At 50.6% G+C, this 16,883-nt stretch overlaps 1 protein-coding gene across 2 annotated transcripts in view; it reads right to left on the bottom strand.

Annotated features, from left to right (window-relative positions):
- Capzb (capping actin protein of muscle Z-line subunit beta) overlaps nucleotides 1-16,883 on the bottom strand; it is a 106,995-nt gene that overhangs the window by 6,090 nt on the left and 84,022 nt on the right. For both annotated transcript variants that reach the window (XM_050153009.1, XM_050153020.1), the window contains exons 5-6: nucleotides 4,769-4,910; nucleotides 4,334-4,450 (exon numbers count right to left, since the gene is read on the bottom strand). In XM_050153009.1, the coding sequence (XP_050008966.1) occupies nucleotides 4,334-4,450; nucleotides 4,769-4,910 (259 nt within the window). The remainder of the gene's footprint in view (nucleotides 1-4,333; nucleotides 4,451-4,768; nucleotides 4,911-16,883) is intronic.

The raw sequence follows: 16,883 nt of genomic DNA on the forward strand, positions 1-16,883 counted from the left end.
TTTTTTTTTTTTTTTTTTTTTTACTTCAGAATCAAGAGCCACCTTCCAGCAGAGAAAGGCTGAAACCACCAGACCCTCAAAGGAATAGTGTATGTGTGTGTGTGTTGGGGGGTGGGGGTGGGGGGGTGGGCAGAAGTACTCCCCAGCAGCACACAGGGGGCCTCTAAACTCAAGATCCTGGCACATGCAGGCAGTTTCCATAGCCCCCTTGCCCGCCCCCACTGCCTCCCTCCTCTCCACACCTGGCTGGGGTCAGCTTGCTGGCAACGCTGACCCACCAGGAACAGAACTATTTTTGTAATGCATATATTATTACACCCTCATAAAAGAAGCTGCCAGAAGGAAAACATTTTTATGTTCTGTGGCGGCACAGATGTTCCACAAGGTGGTTCCAACCGAGTCTGGAGTCAGGGCCTAGCTTGCCTGTCCCCAGTGAGACCCTTTCCCCCTCTCTGCAGCTAAGATGGGAAAGATACAAGTGTGCTTGGATCTGGTGGTTGCTGTCCTCAAACGGGGTGGATGGTGTTTCCCATTGGCACAGAGTATCTTTTCTAGTTTGTTCAAGCCAACAGGAAGGCCCATTCAGCAGTACAGCGTCTGCCTGCGCCTCCACGCCCTTGCTGTTACTGCATGCTAAGGGATGACCATACATACACGCAATGCCACGGTATGCCTAGCAGCACACACTGTTCGTTAATGAAGTCCCATGCCCAGGGCCCCATGGCTTATGCCCAGCTTGTGCCATAGACATGAGGCTGTGTCCGGCTAGGATCAAACCTGCCACCCAGCTGGAGAGGAGGGGAGGACTGTACAACTTTAGAGTTGGCAGCTGCTCTTCTGGAAGATACAATGGGAACTGCAGAATTAGCTACTCCTTCCTGGGTGGAAACCAGGGGTCAGAGTAGCAAAGGCTTTCAATAGACACCATCAAGCCCACAGTTGATGAAAAGTGAAAGGATCTGTGTGGTCATACGGCTGTGAGGTGACAGAGCTGGAGCCTTGACCAAGTTATGGAGGATTCTGAAAGCAGCTTTCTTTGAGGTGACCTCTCTGGTGGGTGGATTTTGTATAATGCTTACCAAAAAAGCAAGGAAAACCCACAACCCGAGATTCAGAAGTTATGAGATGGGTCTCTTCCAACCTCATTGGCCTTGTGGAAACCCAGCACCCTGGCCCCTCGTCTCTTCCCCTGCCTTCCACAGCCAGACCAGGCTCTTCTGGTTTACTGTGTCCTAGGTCATTTGAAAAACACTCAACTGCTTCTAGACTTTGCACCACTCAAATGGCACCATCCAGGCCACTCACGGTCCAGAGCCCACTGTTGGGAGCTGTTCCCAAGGCAGACTGGCTCTAAAGGTCTGTGCTACCCTTCGTTCCTCCAACACCCACAGGGAAAGGCCATGGGCCAGGGTCCACAGGAGAGGCTGCTGGCGGCTGGCTTCTTACTGGAGCCTGTGGCTCATAAGGGAGGTCTGCCTGCAAACGCCCAATCTCCCCACTCAACACAACATTCCACCTTCCTGTCTAAATATTTAGAATCTGAAAAGAAAATGAGGCGAACATCTGCAGAGCCCTGCCCCGGATGGAAGTCCTTGGATCTCTTTCCGGAGATTTGTGGTCCGCCTCATTCCCACGTCTCTGCTGTCACACAGCAAAGTGACCTCTCCGAGCAGCTTCCCTTTCCGATCTAGGGCTTGGCAAGCAGCACTTTGTCACTTGTTCCCTGGCCTTCCAGCTGGGGCCTCGGTGGCAGCCTGCCAAGGGGCACCTCTGCCACCGCCCTCACATGGGGTGTCTGCCCTGGCAGGAGGATGCAATGATGCTGTAGTGAGGTCCAGAAAGGCCGTGCCCACAGCCCCACAGATGCAGGGTTTGCCGAAAGCCTCTCTCCCATCTAACTGATGTTCCCAAAAGACAGCTCTGAAGGGAGGCAACAAAAGGACACAGTGAAGGATGAGGCAAAGCTCCCAGCAGGGTATCCTGAAAAGCTAAGACAAGCAGCTAGGGCCATTTATCACAGTGACAGGTGCCAAGAGGGGTTCTCAACTCCCTCCCCAGAAACTATAAGGAAAAGAGGACAAGAAGCAAACCTCAACTACTGCCAGGAGGGGACCCTGGAGGAAATAGCCCTTGGCTTTCCTGTACATGGGGGCCTGGGAAACTTGGGACCTTGGGAAGTGCCTGGGGTCAGGCTGCTGGGGAAGAGCCACACTGGCGAAATGGGGACTTGCTCCTCCCTGATGAGGAGTCTCTCGACAGCTGGACAGCATGGCATGCAAGGTCAGAGCCTGGCACCAGAGGCCTGGTGTGACAGCTCCTCCAACCAAGGGCCCCCCTTCCTGACATGCGGAGTGGGTGTAAGAGTGACCAAAACTGTGCAGTCAACTTGTGTGTAGGGGACTACCCTCTTTCCCTGTCACTCACAAATGGAGGTCATCCGAGCCCTGACTCAAAGTGTGTGGAAGGAAGGGTATTGTGCTAGACATATGTGGGCTTAAATCCAGGCTCTGCCACTTTTGTTCTAGTCAATTATTTAATAGCATGGGCCTCAGTTTCCTCACCTGTTAAGTGGGAATGGCAACTGGCTAGAATGTAGTTTAAGGGGATGGTCAGGCCACAGACACTTTCCCAGGGTGTATCTGGGACTCACAGCTGAGCCCTCAGCACCCCCCCCCCCCACCCTGCCTGCTGTGCTTTGCTCCCGTGCACTGGTCGACCCCCACGGCTCGGTTTCCTTGCTCTGTAAGTTACTTGTACTGGAGCAGAGCCTCGGCTTTGATGCCTGTTGAATGAGTTATGGCTCTGGCCCTCAGGATGATGACAGAAGCATGGATTTCCTCAGTAAAGTCCCAAGAGCACAAGGCAGCAGAGGCGATGTGGACAAGGTGTGCCGAGAACAGCCACTCACCAGGCCGAGTTTGGCTTGGCAGAGCTACTGAGTACGGCAGGGCCAGATGCTGGCCATGGTGGACGGCCCTGATTTAAACTATCAGGAAGATGGAGGATTAAATATTTGTGCAGGTCACTGTACACCAGGTGTAATTATAGACAGTTTCCAGCAGCAAGGAAGGCAGGAAGCAGCCTCCGGATGGACTTAGGAGCTCCTGCCCATCCACTGGGTGGCAGGGAGAAGGAGAGGGGAGGCTGCAGTGGCCCTGGCTGCTGGAGGACTTGGCTGGCCTGCCTATGTCAAGGGGCCATGTCCACAGAGCAGGATGGGCTCTGCCCTGGGTACTAATGCCTGGTTCTGTGCTGGGCCTGGGATGGTCTGTCTTGAGGATGTAGGCTCCCTACAGTTGCTAACCCTTGACAAAGCAGAGGCGGGTAGGGTTTTCCATGGGAGACTCTAAGGCTCCCATAGTTGCAAGATGTGCAGGCTTGGTACTGGCTATCCTGCTTTGCACTGTTGTTTTTCAGATGCATGTAGATGCCCTTGCAGACTGCAGACCTACATAAGAGTTCCTAATCTAAACTCTCCTGCAAAGGTTTTCTCTTAAGAGCTATCAAACATAGAATTGTCTTGCGTGGTTTTGGTCCTGTGAAGTGAGTCTTCTAGGCAAGAACTACTGGAGAGTACCGAGCCTCGTCCCGGCCCCCAGAGTAATAATCTTGTGGAGCGGAGGCTCTTCAGAAGCCAGACGCTCAGGAACAGGAGTTCGTGAGTGCTTCTGCTCCTGAGGCCCCGTGCTGTGCTTAGTCTGCTCTCCTGTGCACGAAGCTTCCTGCCAAAAAGCCCTCTCCTAAGATGCGCAGGTGTGTAAAGGGTCCAGAAGGTGTCAAGGTTATAAACATGAAACTCTGGATGGAGTGCTGAGGGTCTGAAACCTGCTTAGGTGCCTCTAGTAGTTCCTGAAATAGCTGCTAAGAGAGGCTTATGCCAGGAAGGCCAAGCTCTATGTTCTGCTCACAGCCAGAAGAGACATCATGGAATGTGGCTGCTAGCAGGACAGGGGAGCAATAGACAGGTAGAACTTGGCAAATCTGCGTACAGAGCTGAAGAGTTCCCCACCCAGAATCCTCCACATCCAACACGTGGGACTCAGACCAGGCTGGGGAGCAGGCAGCTAGGACTGAACTGCAAGAAGCAGCTCACGTGGAGTCCAGTCTGACTGCTGGCAAACCCAGCAAACGTGAGCATAGATGACAGCAAGCCCTGGTGGACGACAAGCAGCAATCACTCAGTCCTACTACACCAAGCAGCTGGCTGGGAGGCAGCTGGTGTGTAGCCACACGCAGCTCAAGGACAGTAAGGCAAGAACTAGAAGTCCCCCTTAGCTGGCCATATGCTCTAGTACCAGAGGGCACTGGCAAGAGGCGGGAACACAAGGTCTACCTGTCTGGTCAGGCTGCCTCCCAGGTTCATGGTGCCTGAGCCGGATTTGTTGGTTTGCAGCCATAGCATCACCGTGGAGGTCAACTTGTAATGGGCGGTACGACCACTGGACTTCTCCTGGGGGAGAAGATGGAGAGCAAGCATAGCCTGGGTGAACGGGAGCTGAGGAGAAAGCCATGCCCCACCCCCATGCCAAGGCCACTCCTCCCTTATAAAATTCCCATGGTTTTTGTAGGGTAGATCTGCAATCATGCCTTAAGCAATCTGGGGAGTTTCAGCTTCGGTAAGTACTATTCCCCTGACTTATGTTCATCCAAATGGCTATGGGCATTTTGTTGGAATTAGTGGGGTCGCATAGCCTAGCATCTCCCTGTGGAAGCATCTGGAGATCAGGGCTGCCACGCAGGGTGTGGCACATGCACTGGGGGGCAGTACCTGTACTTCCACCACATGGATGGAATCCCAGCAGCCTTTGATCTTCTTTGACCCGTCTCCAGCCTTCTTTATGAGGATCACTCCAGCGAAGCCGTGATCCAGATCCCAGAGGTAGACAGATGAGACGCCACCTTCAAAGTACCTGCAAGCGACAATGCCCATTGACGGCTGTCAGTAATGGTGAGCTTAGATAATGCCCGGGACACCTGTCTAGGATTAAGAACCTTCCTCGCACGGTGCCAGGGTAGACCTTTTGACATGCCCTGGCCATCCCATGGCTGCAGAGGCAGAAAAGCAAGGCCTTAGATGCCAGGGAGATGGAAGATCAGTCTCTGAGTTTGAGCTTGGTGCTTCTGGCAAGCTTACTGAACTTCTCTGGGTGTCATCTTCCTCCCCAGTACAAGATCCAGCACAGTGTGTGCCCCTCACAGTAGACTTGGCCATCACTGGAAAACACAGCTTTTGTAATCAACTGTCACCTCGTGGAGCATCTGTCTTTCATGAAGGCTGACAAGCCTGCCCCACATCCCCACATCTACCAGCAATCAATCATGCTATTTTCCCAGAGTGACTTGTTACAGAAGCCGACAGAAATGAGGGTCACGTGTGGGATAGCCCTTCCTCCTCAGGTCCAAGTCAACACTGAGAACCCACAGATTAGATGAAACCGAGGAGGGGGAAGAACGAACCGGCCATTATACTAGGGTCCCAAGTCTAAGGGTGGGTGACACATGGATGGCCAGCTGTTGTGACCTCATACTCTGCCGATAACCAGCCAACGCAACACCAGGTAATCACATCTTGTGGCCAGTATATTTTCCTCATCACAAGGGCCAATGCTTCTCTAACCTCAGGGGTCAGGGGGCTGGCACCATGGTGCGTGGTGACCCTCAGGCAGACATGGGCTGGTGCCAGCAGTCCTTTGATTGGCTCTGCCTATGACTCACGCAGTCAGGGACATTACGCTAAGGAGGGTATTAGAGGCCTACTGTGCAAATCTGGGATGCAGGAACAATACCAGGACATTAAAGGGGGAGAAAGGTCAGTGGACACCTAACAAATGACTATCTGGGGTGGGAGGGTGGTTTCTGGCTCTCACTACCAGGCGCAGGCCAGCCTGTCCTTGAACTCACACTCCTGCCTTGGTCCCCTCAGTACTAGGGTTACTGGTATGAAAATTATTGCTTTTGATAGTAAAATGAAATAGATCCAAAGTTAACAAGTGTGCTTTAGGTCACAATAAAGTTGTATATTTAAAAAAGAAGCTATATGTTAGAGAATGAGGAGGAGAAAACACAGGAATTCTTTGGGGTATTTAGCTCCATACCTAAAGCCCCTGCTTAGGATCTGGTTAAAAAATGAAAAGGCAGGGCTGGAGAGATGGCTCAGAGGTTAAGAGCACTGTCTGCTCTTCCAAAGGTCCTGAGTTCAATTCCCAGCAACCACATGGTGGCTCACAACCATCTGAAATGAGGTCTGGTGCCCTCTTCTGGCCAGAAGGCATACAAACAGACAGAATAATGTATACATAATAAATAAATAAATATTAAAAAAAATGAAAAGGCCACGTGTACCAATCATGCACCGACTTTCTCGCCTTCTGATTCTCTAAGGACAGTGCAACTGTTGTTAACTCAGCACTGGAGTTTTCGTGCTCTCAGGAATCTCGGTGGTGTGGGCGCACACGTCTGAGGTATGGGCGCATATGCCTGGCATCCCAGCACTTGAGAAGTCAAGGCAAGATAAGCAGCAGTTTGAGTCCAGGCTATACATTGATTTCCAGGTCAGCCAGAGCTACAGAGCAAGGCTCTGTCCCACAGCAACAAAGGGCAATCTAAAATGACTCAGAATACACGGGCAGAGGGGTGTGGGTCCTGTGTAATTACTCTGTCATTTTATATAAAGGCCTTGGGCATTCAAGGACTGACATCACTAGGCACTGAGGGTGGGCCGGCTACATTGTTTCTACAATCCCACCTCTACTCCCCATCCCTGAGACAGGGTTTCTCTGTAGACTAGGCTGGCCTCAAACTCACAGAGATCTGTCTGCTTCTGCCACCCATGTGCTGCCCAGTCTATTTCTGCAATTTGACCTTGACTATAAAACTATTTCAAACCAACAATACCCCCCAATAAGGTACATACCAGAGTAACTGAGGAGATGAAGCTAGAGTTCCCTTCCTGTGAAAGACACCAATCTTCCCCCACATCCACATAGTACAGGTGTCATGGCTGGTCTACCTTTTACTCCTAACCCCCTGACAAGGTTCCATTCTGTTTCTGTATCTTTGCCCCCCCCCCCCCCCAACACACACACACACACACACACACACACACACACACACACACACACACACACACACACTGTGATAGGGCCACTTCCGACTTCCGGTGCCTCTACTGTGAAGGAGATCAAACTGAATTTCTGGTCCTGTCTCCCACCAGATGGAGTGGGACATAGCAGGCCTGCCCAGTAAACGTCTGTATTGGTCAGTTATGTGTCCAAGCGCTGGGCAGAGCACATGCCGCTCACGGGCACAGATGGGCACCTGTGAGACCAGTGCTCAAACGGCTAAAAAGGGGCTCTTGGATTCCACTCTAAGGCGTTCATTCTTTCTCTTGTTCAGAAACTCTCTACAAATGCCCCTCTGTCCCTGAACATGAGGGAAACCAAGTACTGTGCTTTGAGGCACAAACCAAGCCAATCTGGAATGTTCTGGAATGTGCAAAGATTAGCTGGTCACCTCTGGGCCAACTCTACTGGATGAGGCTTCATGGTAGCAAGATTTTCTGACTGTTCTCATGTTCTGTGGCCTCAGCTGCAAGCCAAGGAAGGAGGTGCAGCCCAGAGTAAAAGCAGAAAGCGTCTCTAAAGACCGAGGCTGCTCTTATGCTAGGGCTGTGGGAGGCTTCCTTTCTGCTCTGCCCACTTGGCCTTGGAGAGCACAGGCCCATACTTCACTCACCCATAGCTCAGAAAGCTGCACTCCCGTGGCAGGGCTGCTCCTGTTAGGGGCCACTCTTCCGGGTGTTGGCTAGGCTGCCTTGGCAGCTATCAGCAGAAGCACTGGTGCCTTGAAAGCTTTTTTTCAACACTAGCCAGTGACCAGTTCAATAGCAACAGATGACCTAAGGTGAATCCCCTAGGATCCACCCTTTGTGCCCTCTGTTCTGACAGAAAACAAGAGCATTTACAAGGTGGGAGGGGTTACCCCTGCCCCAGCACTGCAGCCTGAAGCTTGGGTCTGCTCTGGCAGTTTCTCTCAGGTATTCTCAGCTTCCCCTAAGGGACACACAGGCAGGGTCTCAGGGTCTAGAGTTTCAAAATTCTGAAACCGAAGGACACACACAAAAAAATGTAAGCCCAAGGGTGACCTCTTTGTGTGCTTCCCCTCCCTGTATTAAAAACTTTTTCAAGATCACAAAAAAGGAAATTTAAAAATTAGCCCATAATACCATAAATTGGCATTTCCCACAAATCCAAGTTTTCCAAAGTTCCTTCCAGTCTTCACCGAGATGTTGCATTTCTGTGTAGCTGTGAGGGATGGGGCCAGGCCGAGCGTGGCATTTTTCACCAGGTAGTTCATCCCAGCCCTTTTCCATGGTGGCTAGTGCCCCATCGGCAGAATCTTCACAGGCCATCTGACTTTCCATACGGCTCTGTGGCTGCACTGAGCAGAGGCCCCACTGCCAGCTCTCCCTGAGAACTAGGGTATTCTCTGTGGGGGCAGGGAGGATCTGCTGAGACTCTGCTCCTCAGACAGGGCCCTAACACCACAACAACTCAAGAATGGACTTGAAGCCGGGCGGTGGTGGCGCACGCCTTTAATCCCAGCACTCGGGAGGCAGAGACAGGCGGATCTTTGGGAGTTCGAGGCCAGCCTGGTCTACAAGAGCTAGTTCTGCGATGGCCACCAAAGCTACAGAGAAACCCTGTCTCAAAAAACCAAAAAAAAAAAAAAAAAAAAAAGAATGGACTTGATTCCAGACACCAAGAGGGACCTCTGTGGACTCACAGTGGCTGCAAGTCTCAACATGAATGTCCAATACAAAGGGACTGAAGCTCAGGTGATCAGAAGGGCCATTCTGGAATCATTCAGAAGCCACAGCTTTGTTGGTGAGCACTGTCATTACTACCCTTGGACTGTCGGGTAGGACGTGGCTGTGGGGCGCACAAATAGTTGCACCCCCATTATATGGTTTATGGTTTTACTCTGTGCGTGAAGCATTAATTAAAGAAGACCTCAACAAGGCTTTGAAAATTTATTCTTACCTACTGTACTTTGATCACAGTGACATGAAACAAGGAAAAAAATAATTTTATGTGGTTCACATTTATGAGCTTTTACATAAAGGCTTTTGTGGGTATTTTAAGAATGTGCTAAAATGTTGTCTGAAACCACATGAAGCCACAGGAGGCGTTGCCCGCCAGAACTAACAGCACACACATGGAAGCACTTTGATTAGCCTTTGTACAGTTAATGAGTCAAATAGTATTAATATTGTTTATTGTTTAAATGCTAACATGCTATTTCAATGAGGTGGCTCTGCCAGGGTTCCAGGCCTGCTCTCCAGCCTTGCATGTCAACAAGACTATGGGATCCAACACGGCCAAGCATGAGAGGTGGGGGTTCTAGGAGATGCCATTAAGAGCTCTAACTTCTCTAACTTGAGGTGCTGACAATTTCAAAAGCCTCAGTTCTCTTAGGAGTGAGATGGGATCCAGGAAGGAAAGACTACCGGGCTCTTGCAGCAGAAGAACATTCCTTAAGAGAGGAAAGCATGGCTCTTCTTGGGCCTCCCAACTAGGGGAAGGGGACACAACATAGGGATCTAATCACTGCACACTGTCAGAATGGTAAGTGAGTGGCTCAGATCAGGAGACGCTGTCCAGATCAGATGCTGTCCTGGACAAGGTTGGGCCATGAGGGGAGTAGAGTCCCAGAAAGCCTCACAGCAGACTCAATGACAGATCACCAGGGGGTGTGTGTCAGAGGAGCAGACTGGTCCCATCAGAAGTCTCAGTGGCTCTGGCTGAGGAAGAAATCAGTATCTGAGGAGAACAGGCCCGTGGAGTGGTCTTGTGGGGTTAAAGAAGAAGCTATAGTCCATCTGAGAAGGATGAGGTGATCACTGAATGATGGAGGCACCTCTGCACTGGAAGGGAGAAAGTGCAAGGCAGAAGCCTCAGAGGGACTGGCATTTTGCCAGTGAGACCCCAGTCACAATTATGCACCTTCGCGAGCCCATTCTACTCTTCTTAAGATCCTTGGACTGGATCACCATTTCTCTTCTGAGTTGGGGCGATTTTCCCCTGAAAACCCCTTTCCAGCTGCACACTGTCAGTCATGCACATGCTCACAGTCAGCACTGCAGAGCAAAGAGCAGAACATAATACACTCAGAGTGACCGACTTTACAGAATTCGGAAGAGGCATTCTGGCCCTCAGAACTTTATGGAGTGTTTGATGCTGAGATGAGCAGAGGAGACCTTGGATAGAAACTCGCTTTGGGAATCTGAGCTGTAACTGTGACCCACCCAATCTGCAGCCTTGGCTAACCTGAACTGCAGATGGAATGAGGAGATGGGCCTTGAGTGGCTTTGGAAGCTGGCCCATGATCCTGCCTCCTGGGACAGTGGCCAGGTTTGAGTACTCAAATGCACTGAGTCCTGGGTCACAGCCTTTCAAAAAGGCACCAAAGGCAAGGCCAGGCCAGACTTCCTGGGAACTGACCCTCAGCACTGTCCAGGAAACCAGCTGTGGTTCTAGGGTGCAGAGACATGCCTTCTTCAGTCATAGACTCTGGTGAACTTAGATCTGAGCTATCCAGGATGCTGACCATCACAAGCTTAAGGAGGGAAGCCGCAAAGATGCCAGGTGGACTTTCCTCTGAAGCTGGATTAAGTCAAAGCAAGCCATCCAGGCATGGCTGAACACACTTATAAGCCTGTCACTCAGAAGGTTGAGGCAGAGAGGTCAAGAATTCAAGTGTCATCCAGACAACACAGCGAGACTCTATCTGGAACAAACACAGTGTGGGGCTGGGGAGATGGCTTGATGGGTGAACAGCACTTGCGGCACAAACATAAGGATCTAATTGAATCCCCAGCACCCACATAAAAAAAGCTGGGCATGGGCTGGTGACGTGATTTAGCAGGTGAAGGCCAAGCCTGATGACTTTAGTCCAATTCCCGGGGCCTACAGGAGGAAAGAGAGAACTGACTCCTACACTGTCCACATGTGCACGCATACATGTACACAGGCACACATGAATGCACACACACAATAAATACATTAAAATGTAAATTTAAAAAGAAAAGTTGAGGCCGGATGTGGTAGTGTACTCCTTTATCCCAGCACTTGGCAGGCCAAGACAGCAAGGCCAGTTAGGTATACAGAGTGAATTCCAGTCTAGCCAAGGCTACATAGTGAGACCCTGTCTCAAAAACAAAAACAACAAAATCAAAACAAAATGCCAAGCAAGGCTGTGTGTGCCATGCCTGCCTGTGAACTTAGGGTTGGGGGAGAAGACAGGAAGATCCTGGAAGCTCAGGACCAGCTACCCGGGCTGAAGGGCGAGTTTGACAGAAATGAGGTGGGGAGCAGTCAGGGGAAGATGTCCTGAAGGGCTCTTCTGGCCTCTGCATGAGTGTGGGTACCCGCCTGCACAGGCACACATCATACACAGATACAAGAAAAGGAATCCCCAAATGCCTAAACAAACAAAGGCAAAAAACCAAGCCAGGAATATCAATTGGCACTAACACGGTGCCAAAGACCATTTCCTTATGTGGAAATCAGCTGGTTAAAGCGTGCTTCCCAGTCTCACTCACAGAACCTGGGGTGGGGGGGCGCACTCCTCAGTTTAAGAGTAGATTCATGACATATATCTCTGTCAAAAGTCTCTGCTCACACAGTTCCAGGGACAGGTGATGTGGGCCTCCCTCTGTATGCTGTGAATATGTTTTTATGTTTTATTGCCATTGGTTAATAAAGAAGCTGCTTTCAGCCAATGGCTTAACAGAGTAAAAAGTCAGGCGGAAAATTTGAACAGAGATAGAGCGAGTAAGCAGAGCCAGGAAGATGCCATGTAGTTGCTGAAAGAGACAGACACCAGAGAACCTTACCGTTAAACCACGAGCCTTGTGGTAATACATAAGGGAATAGAAATGAGTTGATTTAGGGTGTAAGAGTAAGCTAGAAATATGACTAAGCTATTGGCTAAAATAAACAGTTTTGTAATTAATGTAGTTTCTGTGTAATTATTTCGGGTCTGGGTGGCCGGGAACGAATAAGCAATTCCTACTACAGACAGGGACTCACCACCTCCCAAGGCAAACATTTCTCTTCAAACACTGGATGTAAGTGAAGCCTCTGCCTTTTGGTGTCACCTGGGACAGGAAGGGCACACCCCTCACACATATCTGAAGATGTCTCATAAACTCCAAGAGTTCTGGCCGTTCAACCCTGCAGTGTTCCTCCTGTGACTCGGTGTTAGGCCACCATGCTCCACTGAGCTACCCCAGTGTCCTTCCTGAGGCTGGAGAATAGAAAGCTAATACCTGAGCTTTCACTAAACTAGACCTCTGGGGAGAACAGGACGTGGCTCAGCAGCTCACATCCTTGCTGTCAATATCCCTGCGCCACACACCACTTACACTGCCACACGCTGAGCCTGCAGTCACCCCAAATAACATCTGCTTTCTAAGGTGCAGCCAGCGACTTGTCTCCTACTCTGCCCTAGGCCACCCTACCACAAAGGTCTCTGTGACCTGGAATATGAGAAGAAGTGATGCAGGAGCGTAGCTGTGTTCTTGGTTTCACAGACCAGGAAACTGCAAGGCCTTTCAGACAGCATACAGTGTGGGCCTAAGCAAGGAAGGCCTGCAGGGGAAACTGAGGTCAGCCTGGAGGGGCTACACTCTGGTACCTCTGTCAAGCTAAAGACAGAAAGAAGCAAGACAAAGGAAGCTCTCAAGGCCTCTGAGAGACGGAGGGATGGCCATGGCAGGCTGGCTGCAAAGCTAGTTAAGGGCCTGGTAAAACCAGAGTGGTCTCAACTGGTAGGCGTTCTTCCTCATTTGGCGCCAGACTGGGGGTGCAGTAGCTCTGAGGTTATGAACAGCCCCCCTTGCTTCCTCAATGTCCTGTCATAGACATGGTCTGTTTTGCTTCTGAGATCTCATTAAATAGGAGTACAAGACTGTGACGATGGTCACCAGGACATTTTTCACTATAATCAGCATGTGTGGACACAGCAGGGACAAGGTCACATAGACAAAACTCATGTTTGATGACATTTTGTGGTAAGGAGAAACAACAGAGAGAGCAGAGCAGGTACCCTTCTCATATCCTTCTGAAATGAGAAGGGTACCTGCTTCCCACAGGTAGGAGGAGCAACTCAACTTCAGCTAAGGAGTAAGGAGAGCCTCCTGCCTCCTGTCTGTATGACCAACATTCCTTTTGCACCCACCGGCTCCAAACTCATGATTTGAGTATTTCCTGTCAACAGCAGAACCCAGGAGTTGCCTCACATGTACCAGTGTGAAGCCCAGAGAACTGCAGATGTCCATAACTCCAAGGGGCTGGGCAACTGGCCTTCTTCTGACTGGTTATACCAGTGCAGTTTAAGGGTGCATGTGGACATGATGTCTGGAGACAGGAGAAGGTGATGGATCAAGGGCATGGCCGTGGTGCCTGTTGCCATGCATCAGACTATTTTCTTTCGACCCCTACGTGCCCTGAATTGCCCAGAAGTCATCCCCTCAGAGACACAAAGTCCTGCTTGCTATGAGCAAAATCCCACCTCCATGGCCCCAGGATCTAGATTTGGTTGTGGTTGGCTGTGTTGAGATACTACGCAGAAAGCTAGTCACCCTTGTTTGTGTCAACAGCTGCTTCCGCCACAGTTTACAGAACATGTCTCAATCTGCCCGCAGACATGGGACAGGTATTCTGTGGAAATTCCTTTCAGTACACACAGGTGCAATGATCCCCTGAGCAAACATACCAATCGGCTTAGGCATGTGCAACTTCAATGCCAACAACGCTCAGAAGCGCACATCTGGACCACGGCTGTCCTTCTTTACAGCCTTTCAGTTTTTTACTTAAAGGGAAATGAAGGTGACTGGAGGGGCTGGGGATCTGGCGAAGCGTCTACACTCAACATTGCAGTAAGTGCCTCTGCTTGCATGCTCCACACAGAGATGCTGGCTCCGTGGAGTCCTAAGTCCGAAGTGACTCGCCACTCAGGACTCTTGGGTACCAACCACCTCAATTGCCCAGAGCTGCCTTTTTTGGGGAACTCATTTTGTGCTAGAAGCTTTGAGTACATGTTTTCACTGTTAGAAAAACTGTAGAGGCTGGGGAGGTGGATCAAGTGCTTGTCAAGTAAGCATGAGGATGGGAGTTGGGATCCCCACAATCCACATAAAAAGGTCACGGCAGCGTGTGGCTGCAACTGGTGGGTGGAGACAAGACCATTCCTGGGGATTTGCTGGCCAGCCTGTCTGGCTAATCTGTGAGTTCAGGTTTATAGCGAGACCCTGTCTCAAAAAATAAGGTGGAGATGAACAGAAGAAAACATTCAATGACAACCTTTGGCCTCCACACATGCACACACAGAAAGGGCACACCTGCACACACTCATACGCAAGTACACATGCATTTGCATGTGTGAGTCCCATGCAAACCAAAACTGTATGCTAGAAAGGCAGGGAATGTACCCAAGTCACAGGCTGGGAAGAAGGCAGCAGGGACAGCTGTCTGGGGTGATGTGATTAAGGCTTATATTCTGTGCCCACACCAGGCTGACTGGACTCCTGGAACATCCCAGCTGTGGGGAGAAGCAACACAACGTCCAGGCTGTAATACATGTATGCATGAAAACCTGCCGCCATCGGGGCTGGAGAGATGGCTCAGTGGTTAAGAGCATTGCCTGCTCTTCCAAGGGTTCTGAGTTCGGTTCCCAGCAACCACATGGTGGCTCACAACAATCTGTAATGAAGTCTGGTGCCCTCTTCTGGCCTGCAGACATACACACAGACAGAATATTGCATACATAATAAAAAAAAAAAAAAACAAGAAAACCTTCCACCATAAAATCAACACAATGTCCAGGCTGTGATTACATGTACGCATGAAAACCTGCTGCCATAAGAAATCAAAGAAGGCAAGGAGCCCAGAGTTGGCTCAGAAGCCAGGAGATGCCACTGGGTACTCTTACAAGGAATTTGGGAAGGAAAGCCCCCTGCTTCAGGGAGCATTGCAGGACTCTATTCTTGATCACTCGCCCCAAGCAACGGTCTGTCTGTCCATCACAGTAGCCTAGGAAGCAGCTTAGTCAGGGAGCAAAGCACTCTGGAGAGACAAAGAGCTTGACAGTGGGGAGCTAGGCCTGGTTTCCAGAGATGTTTTATTCCAGCAGAGCCACAGAAACCTGAGCGTGACTGAATGCCATTTGGTTACAGGAACTCAGAATTTGGGAAGAATCAGAGTCCCCAGTGCTGGCTTGGGGGGGGGGGGGAGGATCTTGTTCACAAGCAATCTGCCTTTCTACACACTCCTGCTTTCTATTTAGTTTTTTTAGCAGATGAAATTCAGACAGTGAACACCAAGGCAACCAATGCCCAGACTGTAGTTGTGAGAGGCCAGATGACAGGAACTGCAGTGGGTTCTCATCACTAGTCTCCTGGGCACTGCCCATCTTCCTATGTAATCAAAACAACTCGACTGCCCCCACCCCACACAGGCTGAGACAGTGGGAAGTTCTGTCCCCCGGAGGCAGAATGTGTTTTCAGAGCTGAAGATAGGAGTGGCACACGTTAAAACCAAATACTAATCACGTTACCAAAGTCCAAAGCAAGAGACCCCTGCAAACCTTTGGACCCAAGCAAGGAAAAGGGCACAGCCCACATGAAGTGACAAGAGAGGGCCGCTGTACCGCGCTGCTCTCGCCAGCTCTAGAATTTCTTGTACGTTCTCCATTACCTCAGGCTGACTGTGCCTCCTGCTCTTCCTCAGCTTGTTCTAGGAGCTCAGAACCCAAGACCAAGGTCCTGGGCTGACATTCCTGGTGGTGAAAAGCATAGGGCCTTGAAATACAAACCTCACCGGGGCAGATGGAGGGAAGAACCTAAGCCTGGAGCCAGTCGTTCTTCCCTAGGTCTTTCTGCTCCAGTCTCCAAACAATATCCATGGAACTCTTCAGAACCCAACTTTGAGCATGTGCCTACGGGGACCATGCACCTCTCCCCATAGTCTCTATCCTGATCCAGTCATGGGGAACACAACTGCCCAGAACTGCCTTTCCCACTGCCCAGAGCACAGTCATGGGTTGCCTTGCCAAGTTCACAGCTATGCAGTGCCATGACTCAAGGATATGCTAGGAGGGGCCACAGGACCCAGCACAGCCAAGGGAGAAGGCTGGGGACCCAGGTATACGGAGCTGATTTCCCCTAACAGATACTGAGGCTTCGGGCTCTCAGAATGTGTGGCTTCTGCATAGTCCGTTCATAGAGTTTATGCTTCATTAGGGGATGGCAGACTGCTCCCGGAGTTGAAGGTCCAGCACCAGCCAGGGCTGGCCTTACTAGCAGGCTTACTGGAGGATCACAGTCTCAAGACAGCTCTCCACATGCACAAGACAGACCCGATAATCACCCCAGCTGCTACCCAGGTGGCCACCCTCTACAGCCTGGTCCCCTGCTGTGATTCATTCTCTGCACTTACAGGATGGTACAGGCATCTGTCCATCTTTCCTTAGTATTGTCTGTGCTTCTTCAGGGCTGGTTCTGACTCTATCTTGGCTGAACCTATCCCCGCCATGGATGCTCTCTATAAGTGACTGCTGAATGGTCTGTCTCTTCAGCTGCTGTAACAGGAAGTCAGTGCCTGCCTGTGTCCTCACTGTGCCCCAAGGAAAGACTTCCTAAGAATCATTAACTCTAGTTACCAGACATTTACTTGATGCTTTGCTGTGTGGGTGTTGGCTGAGCACAGCATAGCCAGTGACACTGATGACATACCCATCACTGGGCCAAGGTCACTCCTGGACATAGAAAAGGCATCCACATGGGTAACCGCTGCAAGCAGAGAGTGTGTGTAGCAAGAAGT

Source organism: Alexandromys fortis, unplaced genomic scaffold (assembly GCF_014885135.2).
Source record: "Alexandromys fortis isolate MF-2015 unplaced genomic scaffold, M_Fortis_MF-2015_v1.1 scaffold_26, whole genome shotgun sequence".
Lineage (NCBI taxonomy): Eukaryota > Metazoa > Chordata > Mammalia > Rodentia > Cricetidae > Alexandromys > Alexandromys fortis.